This window comes from Colossoma macropomum, unplaced genomic scaffold (assembly GCF_904425465.1).
Source record: "Colossoma macropomum unplaced genomic scaffold, Colossoma_macropomum, whole genome shotgun sequence".
In the NCBI taxonomy this organism is placed as follows: Eukaryota; Metazoa; Chordata; class Actinopteri; order Characiformes; family Serrasalmidae; genus Colossoma; species Colossoma macropomum.
In genome coordinates this window covers 6,980,351-7,006,511 of record NW_023494799.1, presented here as the reverse complement: position 1 = coordinate 7,006,511, position 26,161 = coordinate 6,980,351, and the positions used below count along the sequence as shown (strand labels likewise).

General features: G+C 38.3%; 1 protein-coding gene across 1 annotated transcript; it reads left to right on the top strand.

Moving 5' to 3' along the window:
• The first annotated feature begins 785 nt into the window (after positions 1 to 785).
• On the top strand, positions 786 to 24,962 carry ttc39c (tetratricopeptide repeat domain 39C). Its single transcript, XM_036586880.1, has 14 exons — positions 786 to 1,464; positions 5,135 to 5,183; positions 10,674 to 10,802; positions 11,001 to 11,115; positions 13,318 to 13,687; positions 16,861 to 17,029; positions 19,536 to 19,629; positions 19,751 to 19,858; positions 20,089 to 20,198; positions 20,316 to 20,439; positions 21,133 to 21,230; positions 23,505 to 23,609; positions 24,108 to 24,146; positions 24,338 to 24,962. Exons 1-14 carry the CDS (start codon positions 1,313 to 1,315, stop codon positions 24,425 to 24,427), a joined length of 1,752 nt encoding a protein of 583 aa, XP_036442773.1. The 5' UTR covers positions 786 to 1,312; the 3' UTR covers positions 24,428 to 24,962.
• The last annotated feature ends 1,199 nt before the right edge of the window (positions 24,963 to 26,161 follow it).

Below are 26,161 nucleotides of genomic sequence, written 5' to 3'. Positions count from 1 at the left end.
AGTAAAGACCAACAGTAAGATTTTGGTTGTAAATAATGAAAATAATTAAATATATATATATATATATATATATATATATATATATAACAAAATGGGATGAGACTACAAATACACTGGCTGGTGCCTGAAACATTGCTTTATGAAAGATTTGTGAGTTTTGGCCTAAACCTTATTAATCCATTTATTTTAATCCATTCTTAGTGGAGGGGTACATGCAGGGCGTTACAAGGCAGAATAGTGCCCAAGGAAAACATATTGTTTCATATTATTTCAGATTGCCCACTACTTTACCATCATCAACATTACATATAAAAACTCAGAAGACACATGTAGGTTCACTGGTGTTTTTGGATAGAAAATAAAATGGCTATATTTGCACTGCAGACATGGTGACCCCTGGTTCCTATCACCACCACAGTAAAGAAAATCTGAGTCTGTAACTTCCTCTACAACTGTCCATTTCACATCAAACCAGTCAGAATGTCTTTGTTTACAATGTAACAGTGGAATCCCAAAATTTAGAAAAATTGGTGGAATTCCCCTTTAACCCTTAAATGGGAATTCGACCAATTTTTAATTTTTCATATATATATTTTCCAGATTATACAAGATATGGATAGAAGATGTCAGTCTATATGTGCAGGGATAGATTTGCTAGACTGAAGTTACAGTAAGATCAGACTGAGTCTGTTGAACCTCTTCATGTGGAACTTTTGAAAAATGTGTGGAGTTCCCCTTTAAGGCTGTGTGCGGCGTCACTGATTTTTTTCCCTTGAACAGTTGGATGCAAAGGGTGTGCCGTACAGTGAGGACTACGGGGACTGACTGCAGCTCTACGGCACTGCAATCTCTGGCAGGAGATGCAAGAGGAGTGACCGTGTGCTGTGGGCTGAACGGACTCCCGCACAGCCTCCATTAGCAGGATGGTGAGTGCGCTGCACTGAGGCGCGTCCTGAGGCTGCTCTTCTGTAAATCATCATGAGGAACCTGCAGCAGACGGCCGGGTTAGTGAGGTCAGGCCCTGCGCTCATTCAGACGACGCTTGACTAGTGGGTGAATGTCGCGAAATGCCATCTGATCACCGGGTCTGGTCGGTCTACAGCGCTGTGCTTCGCTCGCTGGATGAAGGAGCCCAGAGCGCGAGGAGACGAGAGAAGCCGCGCGTGCAGTAGGGGGTGCTGGATAACATACACCGTCTCGAGCTCAGCCTGCGCTTTATTCTGCTTTGTACTGCGTAGCTGCACAGTCCATGCGAGCTGTCCACTGCGATTGTGCTGCGGCCTGAGAGAGCAGAAGCCGGCGCACAAACACAATGGCGGGGCCGGAGGAGCAGCAGCAGCAGCAGCAGCGGGTGGAAGAGGAGAGAGCGGAGAACATCGAGGATGCGGAGCTGGCCTTTCAGGGCATCAACATGCTGCTCAACAACGGCTTCAAGGAAAGCGACGAGCTCTTCAGGAGATACAGGTAGGCCTGCGAGGTTATGGCGAGAAATATGATGCGTGTGTTCATCTGAGGGATGAACGGAAGCCCTGAAAAAATAGATAGCCGTTTAGTGAGTCGCAGTAATGAGAAAGCTTTCAATAATCATGACTTAGTGTCTCATCATTCTGACTTACTGTCTTATAATTGACTTAGTATCTCATTATAATGAAATTCAGTCTCGTAATTATGACTTAATATCTCATAATTATGACTTAGTATCTCATAATGACTTACTATGTCATAAGTATGACTTAGTGTCTCATAATAATGAAATTCAATCTCATAATTTTGATGTAATATCTTATAATTATTACTTAGTATCGCCTAATGATGAAATTCAATCTCATTATTATGACTTAAGATCTCGTAATTGCGACTTAGTATCTCATAGGAATGAAATTCAATATCTCAGAATGAAATTCAGTCTCATCATTATGACTTAGTAACTCATAATAATAAAATTCAATCTCATAATTATGACTTAGTATCTCAAAACAATGAAATTCAATCTCATAATTATGACAGTATCACATAAAAATGAAATTCTATCTCATAATTACGACATAATATATCATAATTATGACTTAGCGACTCATAATGACTTACTCTCTCATAATTATGACTTACAATCTCATAATTACGTCTTACCATCTAATTCTGACTTAGCATCTTATAATTATGACTGTGTCAAAATTATTACTTGGTTTCTCAAAATTGTGGCTTACCTTCTCATAATTAAAACTTACTATCTCTTAATAATGACTTACTATTATGACTCATAATAATGACTATACCATAACTATGACTTGGTATCTCATAATTATGAGAATTTTTTTTCATCATTATTATAAGATAGTAAGTAGTTATTGGGAGATATCAAGTCATAATTATGAGAAACATTCTTATTATTATGAGATAATACGTCATAATTATCAGATAGAATCTCATTAACATGAAATAGCAAGTCATAATTGTGACATTCTGTGTCATAATTATGACATACTAAGCCATAATTATGGAAAACATACCCATTATTATGACTTACTAAATGGCTGTTTTCCAGTGGCAGAAATGGGCTTCGGTAGAGATGTACTTAAGTCCCAGCACATCTCTCTGTTCAAACAGAAAAATAAATATAAACGCTGGCTTGCTGGGCATGCATGCTTCATTTAGTATGAGATGACTGCTGAGGATGAGGGAGGCCTGTAACAAGACAGATCAACAGAAGTGCCTGACATTTCTATATTAGTATTTCATTAGTTCACAAAATACACCAATTACAAACAGAGATTGCATTACCTTGCGCTCAGTACGTTGCTACCAGCTGAAGAAGGAATACCAGCTCTGCAGATCTCACAAGACAAGTCTAATCAACAAGAATACTAATTACTAATCAACCTAGATTAATATGTTTATATTATATATAATATAATATTAATAATATGTCACTATTTAGTTTACTCACTATTGCTAATAGTGATTGCAATGTGCAATACAGGGACACCAACTGAAGTAGGGATACCCGTTCTGCACGTCTCTGTTAAAGGCAGAAGCTTGTAGTTCATGCATGGTTCACTTAGCATTAGATGACTGAGAAGGAGAGAATCCCATAAGACAAGACTAATCAACAGAAATACTAAATATTAGTATTCCATTCCTTCACCAGTTACAGTGAGTGATTGCATTACATTAAGCTGAAAAGCAGTGATACCAGCTGAAGAAGTGATATTCTGCATCTCTGTTAAACAATAAAATAAACCCGTATGCTTAACCTAACCATGCCATATGTATAACTTAACATTAGATAACAGGACTAACCATCATAAGTTATACATGTTAATGACTTAAGCTCAATACATTGCCTCCAGCTGAAGAAGAGATACCAGCTTTTCCACATTTTTGTAAAAAAAAAAGTGTGTGCATGGATAATGTTGTATTAAATGACTGAGAAGCAGGGAATCCGATAAGAGAAGACTAATTTACAAAAAAATACTAAATAATAATAAACATTTGTATATTAGTATTTCATTTGGTCACCAAATGCACCTATTACAAATAGCGATTGCATTGCTCAATGGGATACCAGTTAAACTAGGGATACCAGCTCTGCATCTCTGTTACAATAAAAGCAGATGCTTTCACTGCATTTATGGTTCATTTAGTGTTAGATGACCAAGAAGGAGAGAATTCCATAAGACATTTGTAGGTTAATATTCCATTTGTTCACCAATTACATTACAATAATCGCAAAAAAGTGATACCAGCTAAAGAGGAGATACTAACTCTCTGTTTAACAGTAAGTGTGCAGCCTTGCATGGTTAACTTAGCATTAGATAACAAGTCTAATCATTATAAGTTATATATAGATCAACTGAAATGGTTCATTTGTTCGCCAAACAGTTACACAGAGTGAAAGCATTACATTTCATTCAAAACAGGGATAGCAGCCGGAGAAGAGGGGTCAGGACTTGGCCAGGGCCATCTGTCAGCTAATTATCAGTCACTGTATTGTATAGGTTCTTGGGGGTGGACAACAGTATGACGATATTTAGCATTAAATTGCGTCACAGTATGCTTTTCTGAGCATGCGGTCAGTATTTAGAGAATATTGACCAGTTGCATGTTTCATTACAATGAAAGAATAATTAGTTCTGTTTAATTGGTTTGAATTTGAAAATCTCACAAAAATGAAATATCGTGATGCATGTTGACCTATGTGAAATTGTCTTGAAGTACCATGATGTTATATTTTTGCCGTATTGCCTATCCCTATGTGTTCTTCATAAATTTGATTCTAGCTAAATTATCCCAGAACGAAGCAGTATGGTCTAACCAGCCTCGCATGTGGCAGCGCAATGGATCCATGGTATATGTGAGGGCGTCTTTGGTTATGTGGCATAACAAGCATCCATTCTGTATAGGGAGTGATTAGCATGTCTTCTTAACTGAAATTTGGAATAAATGCAAAGACGTTTGCCCAGTGAAATGAGCTTGGTCAGTGTGCAGAATGTCCAAGCTGTTTAAACAGCGATTTTTTTGCTGTATATAAAAACTCTGCACCTGCAGTGTCTGTTACAAGCTGTATTTATGATTTCCATTTCTTTGCTGTGTCTGTGGAGCTGTATAAATGAAGCTGTACAATAATTTTACAGTTTTATAGTCTACCCATAACAGGGTAAAATTATGGCAAAATAGCATACATATAGTCATTAGAAAATCCTTTCATAAAATAAAAGAGTTTGATTCGGTCTGTTAACATTGTTAAACATACTGTTCTCTCTTCAGGCCATACAGTCTAATGGAAACATTGCAATGTCACGAAAACAGTTTTACATATATCTCCCTTTTCAGCCTATACAGCAGTTTAGCCCTGCCCATTCACGCTGAAGTTATAAGGAGTGTTTCAGCCCAGACTGCTCTGTGAATGAGGCACAATACAGGGCAGCCAGTCAGAACAGAGCTCATTTACATTTATCAATCTTAAAGGCACAGAACAAAAGAAAGGATTAAGAAAGGTTGGAAAAGGATCATGTAAAGAATGACACAAATGCTATATGTAGACATCAGGGAAGAAAATAAAATACAAGATAAATGTAGGATATGGGCCCTTTGAAAACATTGCTTTTACTGTTGTCATGCTTTCTCTCTGCAGGACCCAGAGTCCACTGATGAGCTTCGGAGCCAGTTTCGTGTCCTTCCTGGTCAGTGTTTCCTATGTACCTCCTTTACTGTGTTGGTTACTAGCCTGATCATTGTGAGAGAAAATGCAAAAACAGTCTCACATCACTGTAATAGGGAAGAGTTTCTCTGATTCAAATCATGAATCAGTGATCAGTTTGAGTTAGTGTGAAAACTGGCCCAGTGCAAGGCTCTGAGAAGCCTGTGCTGCGCAGTACACATTTATATGTGTGGTAGTGCACTGGTGCAGCGTGCGGTTAAATATGGTAAACCACAATCTGTCTGTGTTTATAGTTCTGCCTTTTCACACAGAAAAGTCCTCCTTATAATAAAGCTGCAGCAGTGAGAGAAACATGTGTTTAGCTAAGCATAGAGCTTTCACTATCGATTATAATCGTAATTGAGCTAATTACCAATTACTCTGATGGTAAATCAAGACTGAGCCATGAAAATAAACTTAACTGAACAACAGCCAACCATTTGTAGCCTTTCTGAGGTTAATATATGCATTTTAAATGCAAAATTTATCATTGCAGATTCATCAAGAAGGTCCATTTTTTTGTGTGTGATTTTTTTAAATTGAGTAACTGAGTTTAGTAATCGAAGGAGCCCAGTTGAAATGTTAAAAGGGAATCAGGCTTAAAAATAGGGTTCAGTACGCAGTTTGTCACGTTACGCAGTATTCTGTAGCGCAGCATTATATCCTTTCATAAAATTCACAGTTGTTTTTCATGTTTTTGTTTATAAATGTTTTCTCACTACACTTCCCAGCATGCCACTAAACACTTCATACAACTATTGGGTATCCCTCTGATGTCAAACAGTCCTGACTGCTAGCCTAGCCACTGATTTGTAAGCTAATAAATACAGCCAAGCTAGCGTTACTGTAACTCTTACATCGAAGAAAATTGTAAGAAAACAGTAATTCTGTATTTATTCAGCACAAAATGGACACTAGAGATGAGTCTTTTACCCTTTTAGTCAGAGAAAAGGCAAACTGAGGTAACATATTTAGATAGCCATCTTGCTAGCTTGTTCTGAGCGTGTTGTTCTCCTCATCTGATGGGTCATTTCTGTCATTTAAGTTATCCATTCTGTCAGATACCACAGTTATATGGCTTCAGTACGAAAGTCAGTATAATATTCGAAACAATATTTGGCTGTTTTTATTTTTATCTAGCTTCCTTTTGGATTCACCAGCTAACGACAAAAAAAATTAAGCCCCAGAAATCAAAGCCAAGGCAATTCCAGTTTTCCAAAAGCTCCTCCTACCTTCAAGATACATCATCAGAAGATTTTTCCAATCTTTAAGTGGAGAAATCTTCCCCTAGAGACTACTGTGGAACCACTGAGGTGCACAGGCGTGTTTACAACGGATGTAGTGATAGTTAAATCTTTCATTTTGGCTGGAGTGTCCCTTTAGCATGATACAGCCACATGGGGCACGGTTAGCATCGTGTCGTTAAGCCAAGGGCACTGTGTCAACTACAGAAACAGAAAGAAAAAGTAAGAGCAAAGGAAAGCTATAGAGAAAGAGACAAAGAGAGGGCGAGACAAAGATGTTCCACAGCAGAGATTCAGAAACAGGCCCAGGCAATGACTCCATATGGTGGGAGATGGGCTGCTGCTTAGTAATATGACCAGTGATGTCATTCTCCACCCTCAGAAGCAGAAGATAGCATTAGATAACTGAGGAGAGGCCCACGCAAGACAAGATCAACATTAATCAACTAAAAAGGGTTCATTTGATCACTGTCCAGGTACAAAAAGTGATTACATTACATTTAATTTAAAAGAAGCTCATTTGTTCACCATCCAGTTAGAAAAGGTGGTTACATTACATTTCATTCAGAGCAGGGCCAGAGCCATCTGCCACTTCAGTTTCATTCACCTATTTAGATTTGCTGTGTGATCGTTCTTATTTTTCCAATGCTGTTTTTATGCGCTTATCTACCCTGGTTAGATCGTCGCAAACTGAACCTGGTTTGCGTGCAGCAGTGGAGCTGAAAAATGGAAAGAGGCCATTTCTGTTTCTTAAGAAAGGGCTCTTTGTTCGGACCACACACTGTGAGCTCAATTGTGTTAACTTCCTCCAATCCGATTAGCACATTTTTTTCCCTTTCTCGTCCCCTGTTACAGCACTGCTTTATAACACAACGCATGTTTACAGAAGAAAATGGACAGACTTGCTGTTTATGCATCAGTGATACAGTGTGGTCATCTAGAAACACTGGATTTGCCATTTGGCCAAGCAAACGAATAATAAATCCATTACTGTTATTCTAAGTATTTATACTTAGAATTCCAATATACATACATATACATACTGTATTGACCAAAACCAATGAATTTACATGACAGTTCATACTCTATCAACTTTAGTATGTTTTAATAGCTAGTGTACGTCCAGAACTGTTAAGTAGTATTGATAAATTACAATATTCTCTAGCTATATCACAGTATCAATATATCAGATGATATTTAGTTAGTATTAATAAGGTTAATGAGCCCTGAATGCTGCTACTCTATGCTTAAAGATTTCCTTACAAACCTGACATAGCTTGTGTCTATTGTCTAATTACTATTTTGTTCTGTTTTCTGCTTTTGAAATTACAGCATAGGGAATCTTATAGGGCTGTAGAATATTGATAGAAAATGCAATGTTCAATAAAGCTGTCGGAAATCATAATGATAATGATCATAATAAGAGATGTGATAAACTACTATTAAAATAATGTGCAGGCGTTTTTGAGGATGTGTAAACAGAAATCTAACTAACATCTCTTTAAATCCCTCTTTAAACAAATAGCAAAATAAAAATTACAAAAGCCCCATTTACTATTATGCAAAATAAAAAGAAATGAAATACTGACAGCTAATTACATCAGAACTGCAAGCACATTGGGCACTGAAGGGCTGAGAAACAGTCAGCATTACTTCAACAGCTTTTTCTATAAAGGCTACAAAACCAAATAAAGATTTCTTTTTTTATGTAGGCACACAAGAACAAATACATATTCTTGCGTCTTTTTTGTTATTAAATTTTGTTGCATCAGACACACTGGGTTGTGTTTAGTTTAAAAATAATGCTGTTCTTGCTTTTGGTTAAGTGTTAGGCACTGTGTTCTTAGTTGGTCAAGGACTCTTATTTTGAAGGGCTCTAGGGGCATAATGTGGCTTCAGTAGCCCTGCTGGCTAGCAGAAAAAGTAGAGCCTGAGCAGCCTGTGTGCTTTTTCTTTGCTGCAGAGCAGAGAAGCAGGCTTGTAACAGTTTGTGCTGGTAATGTAATGACGTCTCTCTGGTGCTGCATGTACGAGGTAATTAGATCTGTTCTGTCATCGCCGCTCTAACGGTGTGTTTATTGCGGAAACTCGTATCACGATAACGATAAAATTACAATTTATTGTACAGCCCTGGAGTGTTTTTCAAGCTGGATTAGTTTTTTAGGTATTCTGACTTGAGTGATTACCAACAAGAGCTGTGCTTTTAATACCTTCTATTTGTGTAACTTGGAGCTCTGTTAGTAATAGTGGTCCTGTTCTAATCAACCTCATAGTAATGTAATTACAAATCCTGGTAATAGACATTAACACCTCGTTTGTTTTTGGGGACCAGGAGACAAAGCTAACTGCTAAAATGAAGCTCATTTCCCTTATCCTCAAACGTTTTTGGTGAAGGAGAATTAAATAAAATATCTGAAGGTTCCTCTTACAAGGCAGAGTGATTTCTGTCCTGTTAAAGGTAAAAAAAAAACATATTACTTGCCTAATACTGTTCTATCTGGTATTTACTGGAAGTTCAGTTTTGTTGTTTGTTTGGATCCATTTAATTCTAATCTCAGTGCTGAAGTGAACATCCAGGCTTTGCTGTTTCGATTCAGGCTCTCTGAGGTAATTTGGGGAAATTACACAGGTTTATCCCACATGAATCAGGCAGTCAGATGCCTTACTGATTACATTACCCGGCCTTCTTTGGTAAAGCTAATCCAAGTTTTACCAGAGCAGGGCTGTAGACAACGGCATCTCTGTTTTTTGAAGCATATGGGACACAAGACTAACTACTAAAATGAAGCTTGATTTGGCATAGTTGCTTCATCTGCAAGTTCAAAACAGAACTACTGTAATCTAAAACGTTCATATCATTTTTAGTTCTAGTTTAAAGTGTTAGTTTGGTGGAAAAGTGATTTTACATACCCCCCCGAACCCCAACCCCCAAACCCACCCCCCCAATAACCCCAACCCCTAAACCCACCCCCCCAAAACCCCAAACGCAATCAGCCAAGACATGTTTTGTGACCAAAGTTTATCTATAAAAATATGTCACAGAGATATGTCAGTAGTAGCAGCCATGTTGAAGTCTACTTTTGACCAGAAAACAGTATGTCATACAGTTATATAGTTTTATTTTGTATAATGATCATGCTTTTTGTGTTTATACTCAAATACGCAAATATTATAGTAATACTCTTATTTCATTATTAACTTTAATTGGAAACAAAAGGTCTAAATTCTCAAACGGAAAATTATCCAATCAGGATTAATATTTCTCCATGGTATCCAGGTAGAGCCAAGTAAGCTGTCCCACTGATGAGGACTTAAGAAGCTGGACTGAAGTCCTAACACACCAGATTAACCACAAACAAAATTAGAAAGTGACAAAGGTTCAACAATCAACCAATCACATTTTGCTCTGCAAACATCACTCTAGGCCAGGGATGTCAAACTCAACCACTAAAAGGGCCATCTCAGCAAATCTGGGGGCCAGCTGTGTTTTTATTCCATTTTTGCTTAATATTTTGCCACGACCCAAAGAGGCGACTGTTTATTCAACCTATGCCAAAACTGCAACAGCAAAATAGGCATTGAATACTTATTCAAAAATAATTCTAAATGAAAATAAATTGTTTTAGGCAGGTTTTTTAAAAACTGCCTATTTGCTTAAACTGGACACCAGGCATCTTTTCTTTTTGTGTAACTGATGGCCCATAGATTGTTGTTGGGATCAGAGCACACATTATGTTGCAGAGCATGCTGGGGACTGTAGTGCAGCTCAGGGTGAAACAGGCTAATATTTATAATAAATTAAAACATTTCTGACGTGGTCCTCGGGCCTTGTGTTTGACACATGGGCTCTAGGCCTTCTGGTCCTAGATATGTCACTGACTGCGAGTATGAGTGATAGTTTGGCCAGTGTGTTCCAGTTAGATGTCAGAAATGGAAAACAGCAGCAGATCTGTGCCAGAAATCTTTACTGAAAGAATCACTGTAAAACTACTAAATAGTAAAATATATGTTAATATGTCTGTTACAAGCTTCAAATCAAACATAGAATGTCTTTTACATGCTTCAGATGTCTGTTTTTAATCTAGAATGGGCAAAAAGTGTTCATTTTTTTTTTGTTTCTTGTATTGTTTTGACCGTGACTTATTCGATCCGTAGAATTCATTTTGATGAGTCAAAGCCTGAAAGTAAATGGACTTGGAAAAACAAACTATGCGTGTTTGTGTGTGCAGAATGCCATGATGACATTTGAGGAGGAGAAGATGCAGATGGCCTGCGATGACCTGCGAACCACAGAGAAGCTGTGTGAGAGTGATAATACTGGCGTCATTGAGACCATCCGTAACAAGATCAAGAAGAGTGTAAGTATGTGAATGTGAGAGTGCTAGGAAGGGCGTTCAGAATGTGCTGTGCCATTGACTGAGAGAGAGCGAGAGAGAGAGAGAGGCTGAAGGAGAGAGAGAGAGAGAGCACAGCATCTTGCATCATACTGTCATACATAATGTAAATCCACATGCTCCTTTGGGTTGCCAGATCCATTTCTGTTCTTTCCCCTCCAGATGGACTCGCAGAGGTCAGGGATGGCGGTAGTGGACCGGCTCCAAAGGCAGATCATTGTGGCTGACTGCCAGGTCTACCTCGCTGTACTCTCTTTCGTCAAACAGGAACTCTCAGGTGTGATCCTCTCACACACTGTTTAAACCTTCACCTTGATTTAGCATTAGCTGACTTTAAAGAGCACTCAGGCATGAGAAGGACTTTGTATCATGAATGAATGGAAGATCAAATGGATTAACTAAAGAAACAAATGTATGTACCTGTGCTGTATGCAAAGCTAGTGGAACCTATTAATCATAGGCTACGTTCACATTGCTGGGTGAAAATGGCTCAGATCCAGTTTTTCGGCTGATTCACTTTATGAACGCAAAATGTGGTCTTTGCGAATCAAATTTGAGTCACTTATGCGTTCCTAGATGACATAAGCTATGTTCACATTACAAGCCTCATTGTTCAAATCCGATTTTTTGCTCAAATCCGATCTCTCTGGCAGGATGGTTCACACTCGTTTAGGGAAGTGATTCAAATCTGTCATTAATGTGAACGAACCGGCATCCTGAAATGACCCTCATGCGCACATCCTACTCAGTAACGTCACGTGAATGAATCATTGCACATGCATCATGAGCAAACAGACTAACAAGCAGAACGAGCTTCGCTGTGAAGATAATTAACTCTGATCGGCTCTCAGCTGCTCATTATTAGAGCGAGACGAAGGCAAAAAAGGTGAGATGTGTTGCTTTTCCACAGTTCACAGGCTTTAACGTCTGTTTGGCGCTGCTGCCATGGTAACGCTAAATGATGGCGCGTGCGCAGTGGAAAAAGAGCACATGAATTCTGATCTGAGTGTCACATTAAGGTTGCATGCCCAAGAATCGGATACGTATCCGATCTAGGACCACATATGAAAGTGACTAAGGTCAGATTTGAAAAGATCAGATTTGCGTGTCCACACAGCCCTGAAAACTGTCAAATCTGAGTCACATTAGGGCAAAAAATCAGATTTGTGCCACTTTAACCTGGTAATGTGAATGTAGCCTTACATATCTGACATTTGTCCTGTATATGTGACTTTACGTGATTGTAATGAGAAAGTTAAGATTGTAAATCATGATTTTGTTTTTATGTTGTTTTTAATTTTTTTGCATGTACACATCACTGTTGTTATTATCTAGTGCTAAAAAGTTTGAAAATGTGTATATGTGGGTATCTTCAAGGCACAGTTGCATTAATCAAGGCAGAAAGATCATGTCTGATTTTAAAATATTGGAATCGGGCAATAAGCTTTATTCACACAGCAGGGCAAACTGAGTGTTTTTCAAATCCATTTTTCAGATTGGATTGTCTCCATTGCAAGTTACAAAAGACCAAAACTATAGTCTATAGTCTTTCTATAGTCTTAGTCCTTAGGCCTTAGTCACATTTTCTGGCATATCTACACTGTTTGTAGTCTCACAAGAATACTGCTATATTATATTGTAAGAGAGTCTGGTGCGCGTCATAGTTTACTGTGGAAAAGAACCGACTACTTTGGCAGGTAAAGGCCTTTTTTTGTTGTGTACGACGTGTAGCGGCAGGTGTTCACATTTTTGTGTGATGTGTAGTCATTTGAAAAACAACATTCTGCCCAAGAAAAGTAAGACCTGACTATTACGTCAGATGAAAGAATTCACAGTGCCAAAGTGCTAAGAAGCAGTGGAATTAATTGCCTTGGAAGACGGTCTCTGTTGTCAAGGATGTTGGATTTCGTGGCACATACTGTAGCCTAAATGCTGTAATCGTTTTAGTAAGTTTACTTTATGTAAACTTTTTAAAATTATTGTTATTGTCTTTTTTTGGTTTTTGGTTTCGGTTTTCGGCCCTGTGTGTCGGCCAAGGATATTAATTTTGGTGCATCACTAACAGATACGCACACAGATAATCTGAGCCTGAGACGTTGTTCGTCACAGTAACAGCACAGAGGTGCACACAAGCGTGGTGTAGTCAGAAATGTAATATTTTGTTATACATTGTAACATTAAGCGTAGCTTGTCTAGAGGTACTATTTGAAACGGATTTGAAACCACATGCGAATGTGCTTTGAATATGGTGGGAAAAGTTGCATTTCATGTGGCTTTTTGTCATTTAGACTTAGAAAATCTTTCCTATTCAAAACGAATTTGCCAAAAAATCAGATTTGAGGTGCCTGTCTGAACAGGCACTGTGAACATAGCCAAAGAGTCCTTCACTATGTATGTTAATACAAGTCTATAGAAAAGCACAGCTGCTGTGATGTCAGAACTCTGAGTAATGCAGTGATGTCGTTTTCTTTCATTTCAGCTTATATCAAAGGAGGCTGGATCCTCCGCAAGGCTTGGAAGATGTATAACAAATGCTACAGTGACATTAGCCAGCTTCAGGAATCGTGTCGCCGGCGGTCCTCCAGCCAGCAGGGGGAGCTGGCCTCCGATCAGGCCAACCACAACACAGCTGTGGCAGAGGGCAGCGGAGGGGTAACAGAGGAGGCCCTGGGGCGTCTGAAGGGTTCGGTCAGTTTCGGCTATGGCCTTTTCCACCTCTGTATTTCTATGGTGCCTCCACACCTGCTGAAGATAGTCAACCTGCTGGGTTTCCCTGGAGACCGTCACCAAGGGCTGGCGTCTCTGGCTTACGCCAGTGAGAGTAAAGACATGAAAGCACCTCTGGCTACGTAAGCTTTGCTTTTCAAATCTTTCTTTCTAAAGCGTGATTTATTTTTGATCTGTTATGAAGACGGAAAGTGCAGACCTGCGGCATCTGCTGGTTGCATTCACAAAATTGTGAATCGCCATAGGAAAATTGTTTGTTTATTTTATTTTCACCCAGTTTAGTCATTGCTAATTCCACCTGTTACCTAGGTCTCCCCATCACATAATGCTGCCAAGCTGGGAGGGTGAAGGCTAACGTGCTTTGTGAAGCATCAACGCTTCTTTTCGAATGAAAACTAACATCATTGGTCAGCGCAGCACACTTGGAGGAAAACATGAACTGTGTCAGCTAACAGACACCTGTGTTGGCTAGTAGGCCTCGGCAATAGGGCGATGTAATCGGATAGCATAGATGATAGACAAGTAACCTGACGGCGATGTGTAAAAGGCGATAATTGGTGTTTCGGGAAAAGAACAGGGAGAGAATGAAAGAGATATGATTCACTCTTAAACAGTGTAAATATGTTGGGAGGTTGGGGTTCACATTTATGATGTGTGCTGTAGAAAAAGGTAACAGATAAAGTTAAATAATGTGTACACATAATATTTTATTCACTTTTACTCTTTAACCCCTTAAATGACTGGGGCTCACTGGCAGGCCTGAAGTTGTACTACACACTTCTATAGCCTGAGAATAAATCAGCTAGTTTGCACTGTAGTGCATGTAGTTACTGAATAATAAGCCTTAGTATGTCATAAGCCTGGGATTTAAAGGGTTAAACGTTGATTTATAATGGGGCCTTTTAAAAGGCTGCGATAGAGTAATTTCCCCACTCTCTCTGCTGTCTGTGATTTACTGAGTAAAATTTGCAGTATTTTCTGTACAGCTTAAATGTCCCGTTGGGTAGCTGAATGATGAAAACACTGCTGTAAAGACAGAAAACGCCTTGGTTTTTTGATTTGTACAGCACGTGAACATGGCTTTGGGAATTCTCATAGTCTTAAGTAGTCTTCCGCTATTTGCATGGAAGTTGCCATAAACCTGCACCAGGAGAAGCTCATTAACACATGTATTCTTAGACATTATCCAGGCATTTTGGGGAGCATAAGCTGAGTGATGGGGGGAGAGTAAGGGTCATTATACCTACCCAGAGAGAGCAAAGCCAGTTATGCTGTCTTGGATTCCTGATTATGGACAAGTATGGCATCGCTGGGGATCGAACTCAGTCTCCCAATGATAGGGCGAGTGATGAGACTGATGTGCCACTCAGGAACTACAGTACAGTAGCCATAAATACAATATAATAGCAGAATATTTGGCTGAGCATTTTAACTGTAATGAATAAAATACAACTGATGACCCATTGATGCCGGAGCTGCTTCATAGACTGCATGATCATGACATTATCGTGATAGATTTTATTGTCTGTTTTAGGGAAACACTCATAAAAATTGTATTCCTGTACTTTACTGCCAGCTAATCATTTAGAATGTTGACATATTGTCAAATATAGCTGAACAGAGAAAAAGCCTGTGTTTGAATGATTGAATGAAAAGGGTGGCTTAGAGGCAAAAAGCCCTGAATGACTGGAAAATAGTCAAGAGAGGAAGAAATATGGAGGTTTAAAGAGACACATGCAGTAAATGTAGTTCCAGATAAGCTCAGAATATCTCAAAGAATGCAAATCTAGTTACAGATAAGCTGTAAATAGCTACAAGCACATTTAACTGTGTTCAGCATGGCTTATGTAATTCTGCCAGCTGAGGTATGCAACTGCAAGCGTAAATAAATAATAAATAAGCTGATGCAGAAGTACAGGAGTTTCAGACATACACTGAGCACGGCTCAGTGTGTTTGATACATCCACATTTTCCATCACCAAAGTACCAGTAACAATTTTATGTGAAAGTGTGTGTGTATTTAGTTGTCTTCTCTGCATTTCCACTGTTACTGATAGCATGGTTATGTAAGAAATTTATATTGAGGGAGGTCAAGCTAAAAGAGACAGGGCATTGCTCTACATAGTCTGCTGTGCTGAAAAACATTCAGTCGATGAAAACAAATGGGGCACTCGATTCATTTAAGAGCAAAATTCTGCATAATTCTGCATCTAAGCCTAATTTTATTTTATGTGAACTACATTACATATGATTATTGTCGTGGCATGCACAAAATACGTATTTATCTAAACAGATTTTTGAGCACCAGATCTTGGTTCCAAGTAGCTTCATTGCCAAAGGCTGACAGCTTGTGACTAGATGATCTAAGAATAGCACTGAAATTAAGCGTGCTTAATCCAGTGTCTTATGGCAATGGGACAAAACCCGCCGGAATAGAACCTTAAAACACAGAGCGGTTTCTGCCTAATATCAGCTTTGTAAAACTTCTTGTAACGACACTGTAAGAGACCCTCATCTGTGTGTAGACATTCTGACACCTGGAGCACGTTCAATCTCAATACGTTGTGCACCATTTTCCTACAGTTTTGGGGTTAAATGACGTGTTTCATCAAAACGGTGTGAAACAGTTTGTGCAGCGGGCTTTGAGGTACATTTTCTGTCATTTGGTGGGCGTCAAAGGGTGTTATCCAATCAGCAGTGATCTGTATATAAACCCTGCTGTATTAAAAAGACAGTGGATTCTAACAAAGTCATTTACAAATGTGGCCACTGCGGCTTCATGTACATTAGATATGTTTGTTTATCTTCTAATGTACATCAAGTATTTTAGTATTTTAGTGTAAAGTTTTTTAAAAGAATATGCTAAAAGGACACCCAGAGTGTTCAATGCATCACCGTTTCCGTCTAAATAAATGTTTTGCTACGTTTTGTAGGGGCTGAATGCAGCCCTGGTTTCTATCAGCAGCAAATCAAAGTTTCTAAGTTTGCGTTTCACATCAAAACACTCTAGATTTACGATTATGATTGAATCATGCGTACTTTTTTGAAAAAAATGATGCAGTTCCCCTTTAAGACCTTGGGGGTTTTACCCCATGAGAACTTTCAGTTTTGTGTGACAGTTCACTGTTGAGAACTGATAATTATCAGTCAGTAAATCACTGTTCAGTTAAAACTATTTCAAACAGTTTCATTTTTGAATAAATTAAATGATGTCAGTTGGTATTATCTGTCGATTAGATTTTCTGTAGCTTTATAATGTTCTCTTTTCCACTCTCTCGTCTGCTTCCTTCCCCAGGCTGGCCCTCCTGTGGTACCACACGGTAGTGCAGCCCTTCTTTGCTCTGGATGGCTCTGATTCCAGGGCGGGACTGATGGAGGCCAAGGCCATCCTGCAGAAGAAAGCAGTGATCTACCCAAACTCCTCTCTCTTCATCTTCTTCAGAGGACGGGTGCAGAGGTTAGAGGTGGGTAGTCCTGAAGTCAGGCCTTAGCTGTTTCACAGTTGATGGAGTAAACCAGTAGTTTGATGCTACTGTAACTGTTTTAGACCCATTGTTTGTGTTTTGAAGACATAATAGATCATATTCTGGAGCTAAAATATAGGGATACTAAAATACAGGGATGCACCGACATGGCATAAATTTGTACTGGAATATTTGGTAACACTTTCTATGAATGTTGCATTTGTAAGCATCTGTAAACACATTTATAACATGTTATAAAGTATTCATAAGGCATTATAAACATGGTTATAAATATTTATAAAAAAGAATTACACTGAATTACACTTTATAGCCATGTTTATTATACATTATGAATTGTTTATATAATGTATTATAAGTAGTGTTAATTACATTTTATAATGTCAGTGCCAAAGAAGTCAGTCTCAGCTTGGAGAGCATAAAGTAAAGACAAATACCAAGCTAACGGTGGTGTACATTACCTTTCCCACATTGGGTAAAACACTGATGGCAGCTCTAGTTTAAACTCTGACATTTGAAGCCTGTAATGTGCTTTACTGTGTATGTTTTAGTGTTTCAGTAAATCCTTCAGTAAATACTACAACTTGAAGCCTCACTCTTAACACTGGAGGAGGCTTTAGTACAGTACGCTTCACTTTACTTAGAGCGGACAAATACGACTTATGAGCTCTTATAATTTGTTATGATCAGTACTTATAATGTATTATGTTAACAATTCATAATGCATAATAAACATGGCTAGAATGTGTAATGCATTTTATAAATATTTATAGCCATGTTTATAATGTCTTATGAATGCATTATAAGATGTTATGAATGTGTTTATAGATGCTTACAAAGGTGACATTCATAGAAAGTGTTACCGAATATTTTTACTGTGCATATCTGTCGATGCTGATACATAAACATGTATAAAATGTAGGAATAGCGACTAAACCTGGATGCAGAGAAATATAACACTAATTTATAAAGGGTTTCAAATGCAGTGAAATTAATAAAATGTAGACATTTTAGTGCAGTAGCTCAGCATCACCAAAAAAAATACATAAAAACTGTATATAGGGAATATGAAAAAAGGGTTATGATTACTGTACTGAACACTCTTAAAAAAGATGGTGCTTCAAGGGTTCTTTAGTAAAGAAAATAGTTCTATATAGAACTATTAACACTCAAAGAATTCTTTGCATGATTAAAGGGTTCTTTGCATCATTAAAGGGTTCTTCAGATTGATGGAGAATGTGCTATAGATGATTCTATATGGAACCTTTTTGAAAATGGTTCTATAAAGCACCCAAAAGCGTTCCTCTATTGTCATGATGTCAAGCTTATAACAACAGATGAACCCTTTTGGGTGCTATATAGAAACTTTTTCAAAAAGGTTCTATATAGAACCGTCTATAGCACATTCATGCACATGTTCCATAGATCTAAAGAACCCTTTCATGATGCTCTGTAAAATAAATACAACGTCAAATATTGGTTTAAAATTTCACTCAAATCCAAGCATATATCTGACGTAAGTGTATTTCTGTAAGCAAATATGTGCTGATACTGATATGATTCCGGTGTCTTTGTGCATCCCTACTACAATTTGTGAGTAGTTGGACACAATATGGGTTATTTTTGTTCTGCACTCCAGCAGGTTTGATTTGAATTTGAAATGAAATGATGACGATGTTAAAAGGCAGAACGTCAGTTTTGCCTTAAGGGTAGATACATCTGTTTTGGGTGAACTACACTCTTAAAAATGATTCCTCAAGGGCTCTTTAGTAAAGAAAGTGGTTCTACATAGAACCGTGAACACTCAAAGAACCCTTTGCATGATTGAAGGGGTTCTCTAGATTGATGAAAAGTGAATGTGCTACAGACGGTTCTATATAGAACCTTTTTGAAAAGCTTTCTATATAGCACCCAAAAGGGTTCATCTGTTGTTATAAGCTTGACATCATAACAATAGAGGAACCCTTTTGGGTGCTATATAGAACCATTTTCAAAAAGGCTCCATATAGAATCATCTACAGCACATTCTCCGTCAATCCGAAGAACGCTTTAACGATGCAAAGAACACTTTAATCATGCAGAGTCCTTTGAGTGTTCATAGTTCTATATAGGACCAACTTCTTTACTAAAGAACCCTTGAAGCACCATCTTTTTAAGAGTGTTTTTACATGTTCCGTATATATAGTTTTTTATGTCTTTTTTGACTGTCCAGTTGCTTAAGGATTTAAATTTGTCTATAATCTGCATTTTATTACAAATTCTACACCCTGTTTGGCTCATATTTAATGTACATCATCACTACATGGAAAACCAGAGGAACTGTCCTCTTTGTGGTCAGGTATTCACAGTGTATGATTGAGAGGTGGTGGAGAGGTGGCTTTTTGCCCACTGTAACATTGCACTTTTTTCAGACCTTTAATGAAACACTATTGAAGTGCTGCTGATATATTTTCCCCACATCAGTAATGAGAATGCTTTTCTCTCTCAGTGCCAGATCAACAGTGCACTGACATCTTTCCACGATGCGCTGGAGTTCGCCTCAGACCAAAGAGAGATTCAACACGTGTGTCTCTATGAGATTGGTATGGTATTTGTTTACATGTATTGATAACATATATTGGTAATATATGTACATGTATTGATAATATATATTTTGGCACACAATAAATTTTGAACTTGTTATAAATAGTTTTTACATTTCAGGTTGGTGCAGTATGATCGAGATGAACTTTGAAGATGCTTATAAGGCCTTTGAAAGACTGAAGAATGAATCCAGATGGTCGCAGTGCTACTATGCCTACCTAACTGGAGGTAAGTTTCATCATCTTCCCTGCCTGAAGACAGTTAGACCAAGGTAAGTGCTTGTTTGAATTACAAACTGAAAATATGTCAGATTTAATCGCAGTTGTATTATGTTGAGGTAACAATTCAGTATGTGCTGACTGTTTGATTAAGAAACGAAATTAAGCTTTTTTCTGAGTGAACCTCGTGATTTAACTTAAACAATCTGAACCGTTTGTTGTCTTTTTTCCATTTACCAGTATGTCAAGGTGCGTCTGGTGATTTAGAGGGGGCGAAAGCAATTTTCAAAGATGTACATAAGCTCTTCAAACGCAAGAACAATCAGATCGAGCAGTTTGCATTCAAGAGGGTGAGTCTGTTACTATAAGTAAACGGTATTAGCAAACAGTTACGATAGAACTGATAGAACCTCTTGCTTTTGCTGACTCTCTTTTAAGATCTTCTTCACTGACTTTTGGCTTTGCAGGCAGAGCGATTGAGGAAGATGTCTGCCACGCAGGAGCTTTGCATTCTGGGAGTTGTTGAGGTCTTGTATCTGTGGAAGGCTCTTCCAAACTGCTCATCCTCCAAACTCCAACTCATGAGCCAAGGTAAGAGAAACCTGCATTTTGCGGTGAACCTCTAGATCCCATGTGTCAAACAGGGCCCATGGGCCAAGTCAGGCCCATGACTCGGTCCTACTCGGCCCGCAAAATGATTTTAATTTTCTATTCTTATTAGTCTGTTTCACCCTGAGATGCACTACAGTCCCCAGCATGCACTGCAACGTAGTGTACGCTCTGACCCCTTTCCCCCAACAGCAATCTATGGGCCAGCAGTTATACAAAAAGAAAAGATGCCCGATGTCTAGTCCAAGCAAATAGGCAGTTTTAAAAACGTATTCAATTCCTGTTTTGCTATTGTGATTTTGGCATTCTCTGAATAAACAGTGGCCTGTTTGGGTCGTGGCAAAATGTTAAGTAAAAATGAAATAAAACCACAGCTGGCCCACAGATTTTTTTTAGATTTTTTAATATGGCCCTTTTAGTGGTTGAGTTTGACACCCCTGCTGTAGATAGTCGAGCTATGACACATCCTGGAGGAGTTTGAAATCCAGCGTAAAATCCAATGTACACATTTCCAGCAGTAGCATTCAAACTTAATTCATAATTCTTAAAGGGGCCATTACAAATGTAACTGAGGAAGGAGACTGAGAGGGAACAGATGTTACTTAGAGTGATGCTGCTTGTAAGTTTGGTTTGGTTCTGATGGTCCTAACCTCTGCACTCCTTTTTTTCTCTCAGTGCTGCAGGGTCTGGATGACCCATCCTGCCAGGGCTTAAAACACCTGCTTCTTGGTGCTATTCAGAAATGTCTTGGAAACATTAAGGATGCCATCCAGGTTTGTTGAACAGTGATTTATGTCCAAAAAGCAGCTCTAGTGTCCAACACTACTCCGGGAAATCTGTCTCACTGCAGAAGTTAGATGTGTTTTCAGTCTAACATTAATATTAAGAAGAAGACCATACATAGAGCTGAAACTCTAGCACTGCTAGATTGAGCTAGATTAGTTTTACTAGAAGCGGTTCTGTAATGTTATTTGTAAGAGAACTGACTGACCAATTTGTATAGAATTGAAAGGCTGTAATCCAGATGTTTACATCAGCATTACACTAAGACACACTTAATAACAACAAACCACACAAGCATGTCTGTTAGAGCTGTAATAGGGCCTGAAATGTTCGTCCAAATCTGAATACTGTGTGAGAACCTTCTGTCAGGAACTGACCAAACACAACACATATCATTCGAACCTGAGCCAAGCCCAGCAAAATTCTCCCTGAAACTGACCAGAACCAGCCCTTGATCACTCAAAGTGCCAGATAGAACCTGATATTTCTGATGATAGTGCTGGCTACGTTACATGTATTGACAGCTGTCAGTTGACCACAGACAAATAAAATTAAAAACAATATAAAATAGTGATAAAATAATTCTCCGTCCGAAATTATGTCCAAAAAATATCTTTAAGCAATGCTTTCAAACAACATCCCAAAGGTTTTTAGTCTGAATAAACTTCCCATAATGTGCTGTTCTCACACTGTGCAGTGCTGATATAGCAAGATGTAAGTCTTTCCAGCCAGCATCTCTTAAACTCACCGTAAAACTCCTTTTCTTTACATAAACCATGTTACATATAACATATTGAACATACAAAAATACTTTTGGCCAGGATTTGATGCTAAATTCTGACAACAATACATTGCAACAATGCAACTATACAATATAAAAAATTATCCAGCATGCCAGAATAAAAACTGTTTAAGGCAGGGGTCGGCAACTTTTGGCCCTGGAGCCGCATGCGGCTCCGTCACTGCCCTGTTGTGGTTCCACAGCAGAATTAGGTTTTTAGGTAGAAATAAAATAATCCTCTTTTGCACTAAAATAAAGCTCTGCTTATCGTTCAACACAGTTTTAACAATAAATGGCCTTAAACATTGAAATTGTATGTATAACTGCTTATTCACTATATGCACTATATGCAGACTGCTGGTCACCATAGCAACGCAGATAATCTTGCCTAGCTAGTAGCTAATGAAAAGGCAAAGAGAAAGATTTAAGACAAACATCAATAATTTGGAGACAAATGGATAATCACTCCAGCTGGTTTCCTGATACGTTTAATTTGCAACAAGAAACTGTCAAACACTAAAAAGTTGCAAGGCCGAAGTCGCTTCTCATTTGCCAGCTTCTTGTTCGAATTTTCCCGTTCCACCTTAAGTGGTGCAACAGTTACATTCTGGTGCCTCAGAAACCATTTAAGGTGGAATGGGAAATTGAAGCTGGTGAATGAGAAGCTGACCTCAGCCTCGTAAAAAGACGAATGTTGAGAGACATTTTACAAGAAACTATTCTATTTTTGCGGAGTTTCCTGCCAGAGATGCGAGAAAAGCGTCTATGAGCTAAAGCTAAAGCAGAGCAAAGTAAGTCTGCGTTTCCGTTTATGTCATATTTTTTAGCCTATGCTAGTAGCACATACTGAGACATATTAACAGCCAAGATGGTAAAATGGACATAAAATGTCGCTCCCAATTTTTGTTGAAGGGACAAAATGGCTCTTAGCAACATTTGGGTTGCTGACCCCTGGTTTAAGTTAATGAAAGTAGGGAGGAATAATACAGTAAAGAGAAAAACAAAAACAGGAGGAAGTGCAGGGTGAAATCTAAAATCTTAAACTAAAAAGTGGGAGGCGGGCTCTGAGAACCTGAACGTGAAGTTTGAACCCGACACTCATATTTGGAAAATAATGTCTGAATCTGACCAAACCAAGCAGGCAGTATTTTAAGCTCTAATGTCTTATTAGCAGGTTTTTATTCTATTAGCATGATGTGGATTGAGTTCAGCCAATGATAGAAGGCCATTCACTCAGGCATTACTTCTTATGACACTCTGTAAGACCTGCAAACACTTAAGAATTGTACTAGATTAAAATAACAGATATCAAAACAAGCTAAAGGCAGAACTGGTTATTAAACTATAGTACCTTTTAGGTTAAACTAATCCAGCTCAAACAGGGGTTCTGCAGGGTGATAAATCATTGGGTACCCCTGCTCTAGAACATCTGACTTTGGAGCTGGCAAATGTTCTTCATGTATATTCTGTCCCGTCCACACAGTCTTACCAGATGGCAGCCAGGGATGAACTGGGGCGACAGACCAACTCTTATGTACAGCCGTATTCCTACTATGAGCTGGGCTGCGTGTTACTGGCAAAACCTGAGGTAAGGTTCTAAACTTAAGAATATGAGAAGTGGACTAGTAAATAGATTTTATATGGAAATAAAGTCATTGACTGCAGTAGGAGTTGATGCTTAAAGCTGTAGTTTGTAAGCATGCAGTGCAGTAAATTGTAGAGTACAAATTGAGTCAGCAGTCTAGCCCCCATTTCAGATTAAAACCACGAAGAGAAAGGTAATCCCTGGGATTTATCATGATATGCATCACTTCAGAGATTACTGAGGCTTTTTAATCAGGAAATCCTTTTCATAAGGATTAAAAGGCTGATATAGGATACATTACCCCCGTGTAATTTTGTGTTTTATCCACCTATTTAATTTATCAACAAATTTCATGCCTTTTGGGATATTAAAATGACGTACAGATGATGAATTGCCCCCCCTGTCGCCAATACCAAAGTGTTCTTTTGCTGCTATTACAGCGTGTACAAAACCTACAGTAGATAAAATGCTGTAAATATTTGTTTGTTTGTTTGTTTGTAGACTCTGAGTAAAGGGAGATCATTGCTGCTTCAGGCAAAGGTAAGATAATGCGTAGGACTGATTTAACAACATTAATCATATGAGTGATATTATGATTCTTAGTAATGTCTAAAAAAAGCCATACAGCCCAAAGCACTAAATAATATTTCATAATCCTGGGTGGTTCTTACCTATATGCTACCCAAATAAATTAAATAGAGCTTAACTGCTGAGCATGCCTGTGCTTGCAGGAGAACTATGCAGGCTATGATTTTGAGAACAGACTGCATGTGCGAATCCACTCAGCCCTCGCCTCCCTGAAGGACGTGGTCCCCCAGTAACCCTGCCTGACCCAGGACATGCATCGCAAAGTGACCACTCCTGTCCAGCACCTTTTCAAATGCAAGCCATTGGAAACAACAATGTATTTTTCTGTTCTTTTCCTATTTGGACAAACAAAAAGGAAGAAACCTTAGTTTTGAAGAGATGTATAGGCCACATCTCCAACATTGAAACCCTGTAGTGTTTCCTTTCTTCATCGCTCATGTTCAGAGTGACTCACATAAAAGTAGTTGTTCAGTTAGTATTTGTCATTACGTGGTAGTCTGTGCCTAAAAAAGTAGAAAACATTGCTTAAGTTTAGCAAAAGAGTTCAGTTTTTTTTTTTTATAAATTAATTAACTCATAACATCCATAAAGGTTTCAATTATCGTAATGGCTTTAATTCCCACATTCAGACCACAGACTGTTGTAAAGGGTCAGAACCCAGCAAAAAAGGTTCCCGAGTTAGGTTGCACTGTCCTATTAGAGACCATGTATTTATAAGAATTAAGCATGAGGAACACTAAGTATTTCCACACAGGGTAAAGAATATGATTGTGGTCAGAAGATGGCAGTATTCTGACTAAGGCATCAGTCACATTTCAAATTAAGAATCAAAATCACAATAAGTGCATTCTGACTCAGAGGTAGCGTTTACTCCGTTTTCAGAGTGCTGCATGATGGTGTAAAAACAGTGCGTTAGGAATACTTTCCTCAATTGACTGTTTGCAAAATTCTAAGAAAGCCTTCGTCTCTTAGTTACTGTTAGTACATCCCTCAGACTTTCAGTGCAGGCTACCTGGTAGCGTTTGTAACACTGAAAAGTAAAGTAGTACAAAGGGAAATTTGGAAGCACACAGAGCAGAACATCTCAATCAGTTTTCATTTAAACATAAACCGGCTTTACAAGATGTTCAGTGCAGACACTCACGTTTGACAAAATGTACATGTAGGCCAGTTTGAAGTGAACAATGAATTTGTTCAAAATTGTTTAGTTACTTGACCAAAGCTGCTCTTTCAGATGAGCCAATACTAAAGCTAACACTTGAGCTAACCAGAGTGATGTTGGTGTGGTGTCGTCATCTTTAACAATATGTCTTTCAGCAAACTCTAATGAAACAAGGCATGGATGCCATGCATATGAGTGCATTAATATTTATCTTCACACAGAAATAGTAATGCTGTTTAGCCTAAGTGAAATGATGAGATGATGATCATGAAATGATTCTTAGCAAATATAGTAACCCAGATAAGGTTTAGCCTACCTTAGAGGCAGCCAGAGACATTGTAAAACAGGAGATAATGAATGTCTGTTCACAGTGAAAATCCCACCCTTCAATAAAAAAAGAGCCAGTGGGCTTCCTGGTAAAGCCGCAAGCAGGAAAAGCTCTTCTTCATTGAGGAGAAATGCGCCCCACAGTTTACACTGTTTTTTTCCAACATGAGTTATTTTCATTAATTTTCTCGAAATCTTGAGTTACATATATTATTTTCACTACATAAATATTTTCTCGTGATATTTATGACATTATTACAACATAATGAAAGTTATCTTGATTAAACACTGTTATGTTGTGATGATATAAACAACTCGAAATCTCGAGAAAATAACATTGGGTTTGCTGTGCTACTGACATTAATATCACAAGATTTTGAGAAAACATGAAAATAACTTATTACAAAATACGGCTTAAGGGCTTCCATAATTATTTAAGCAAAATGCTACATTTTTGTCAGATTTTGGTTTCTGAAAT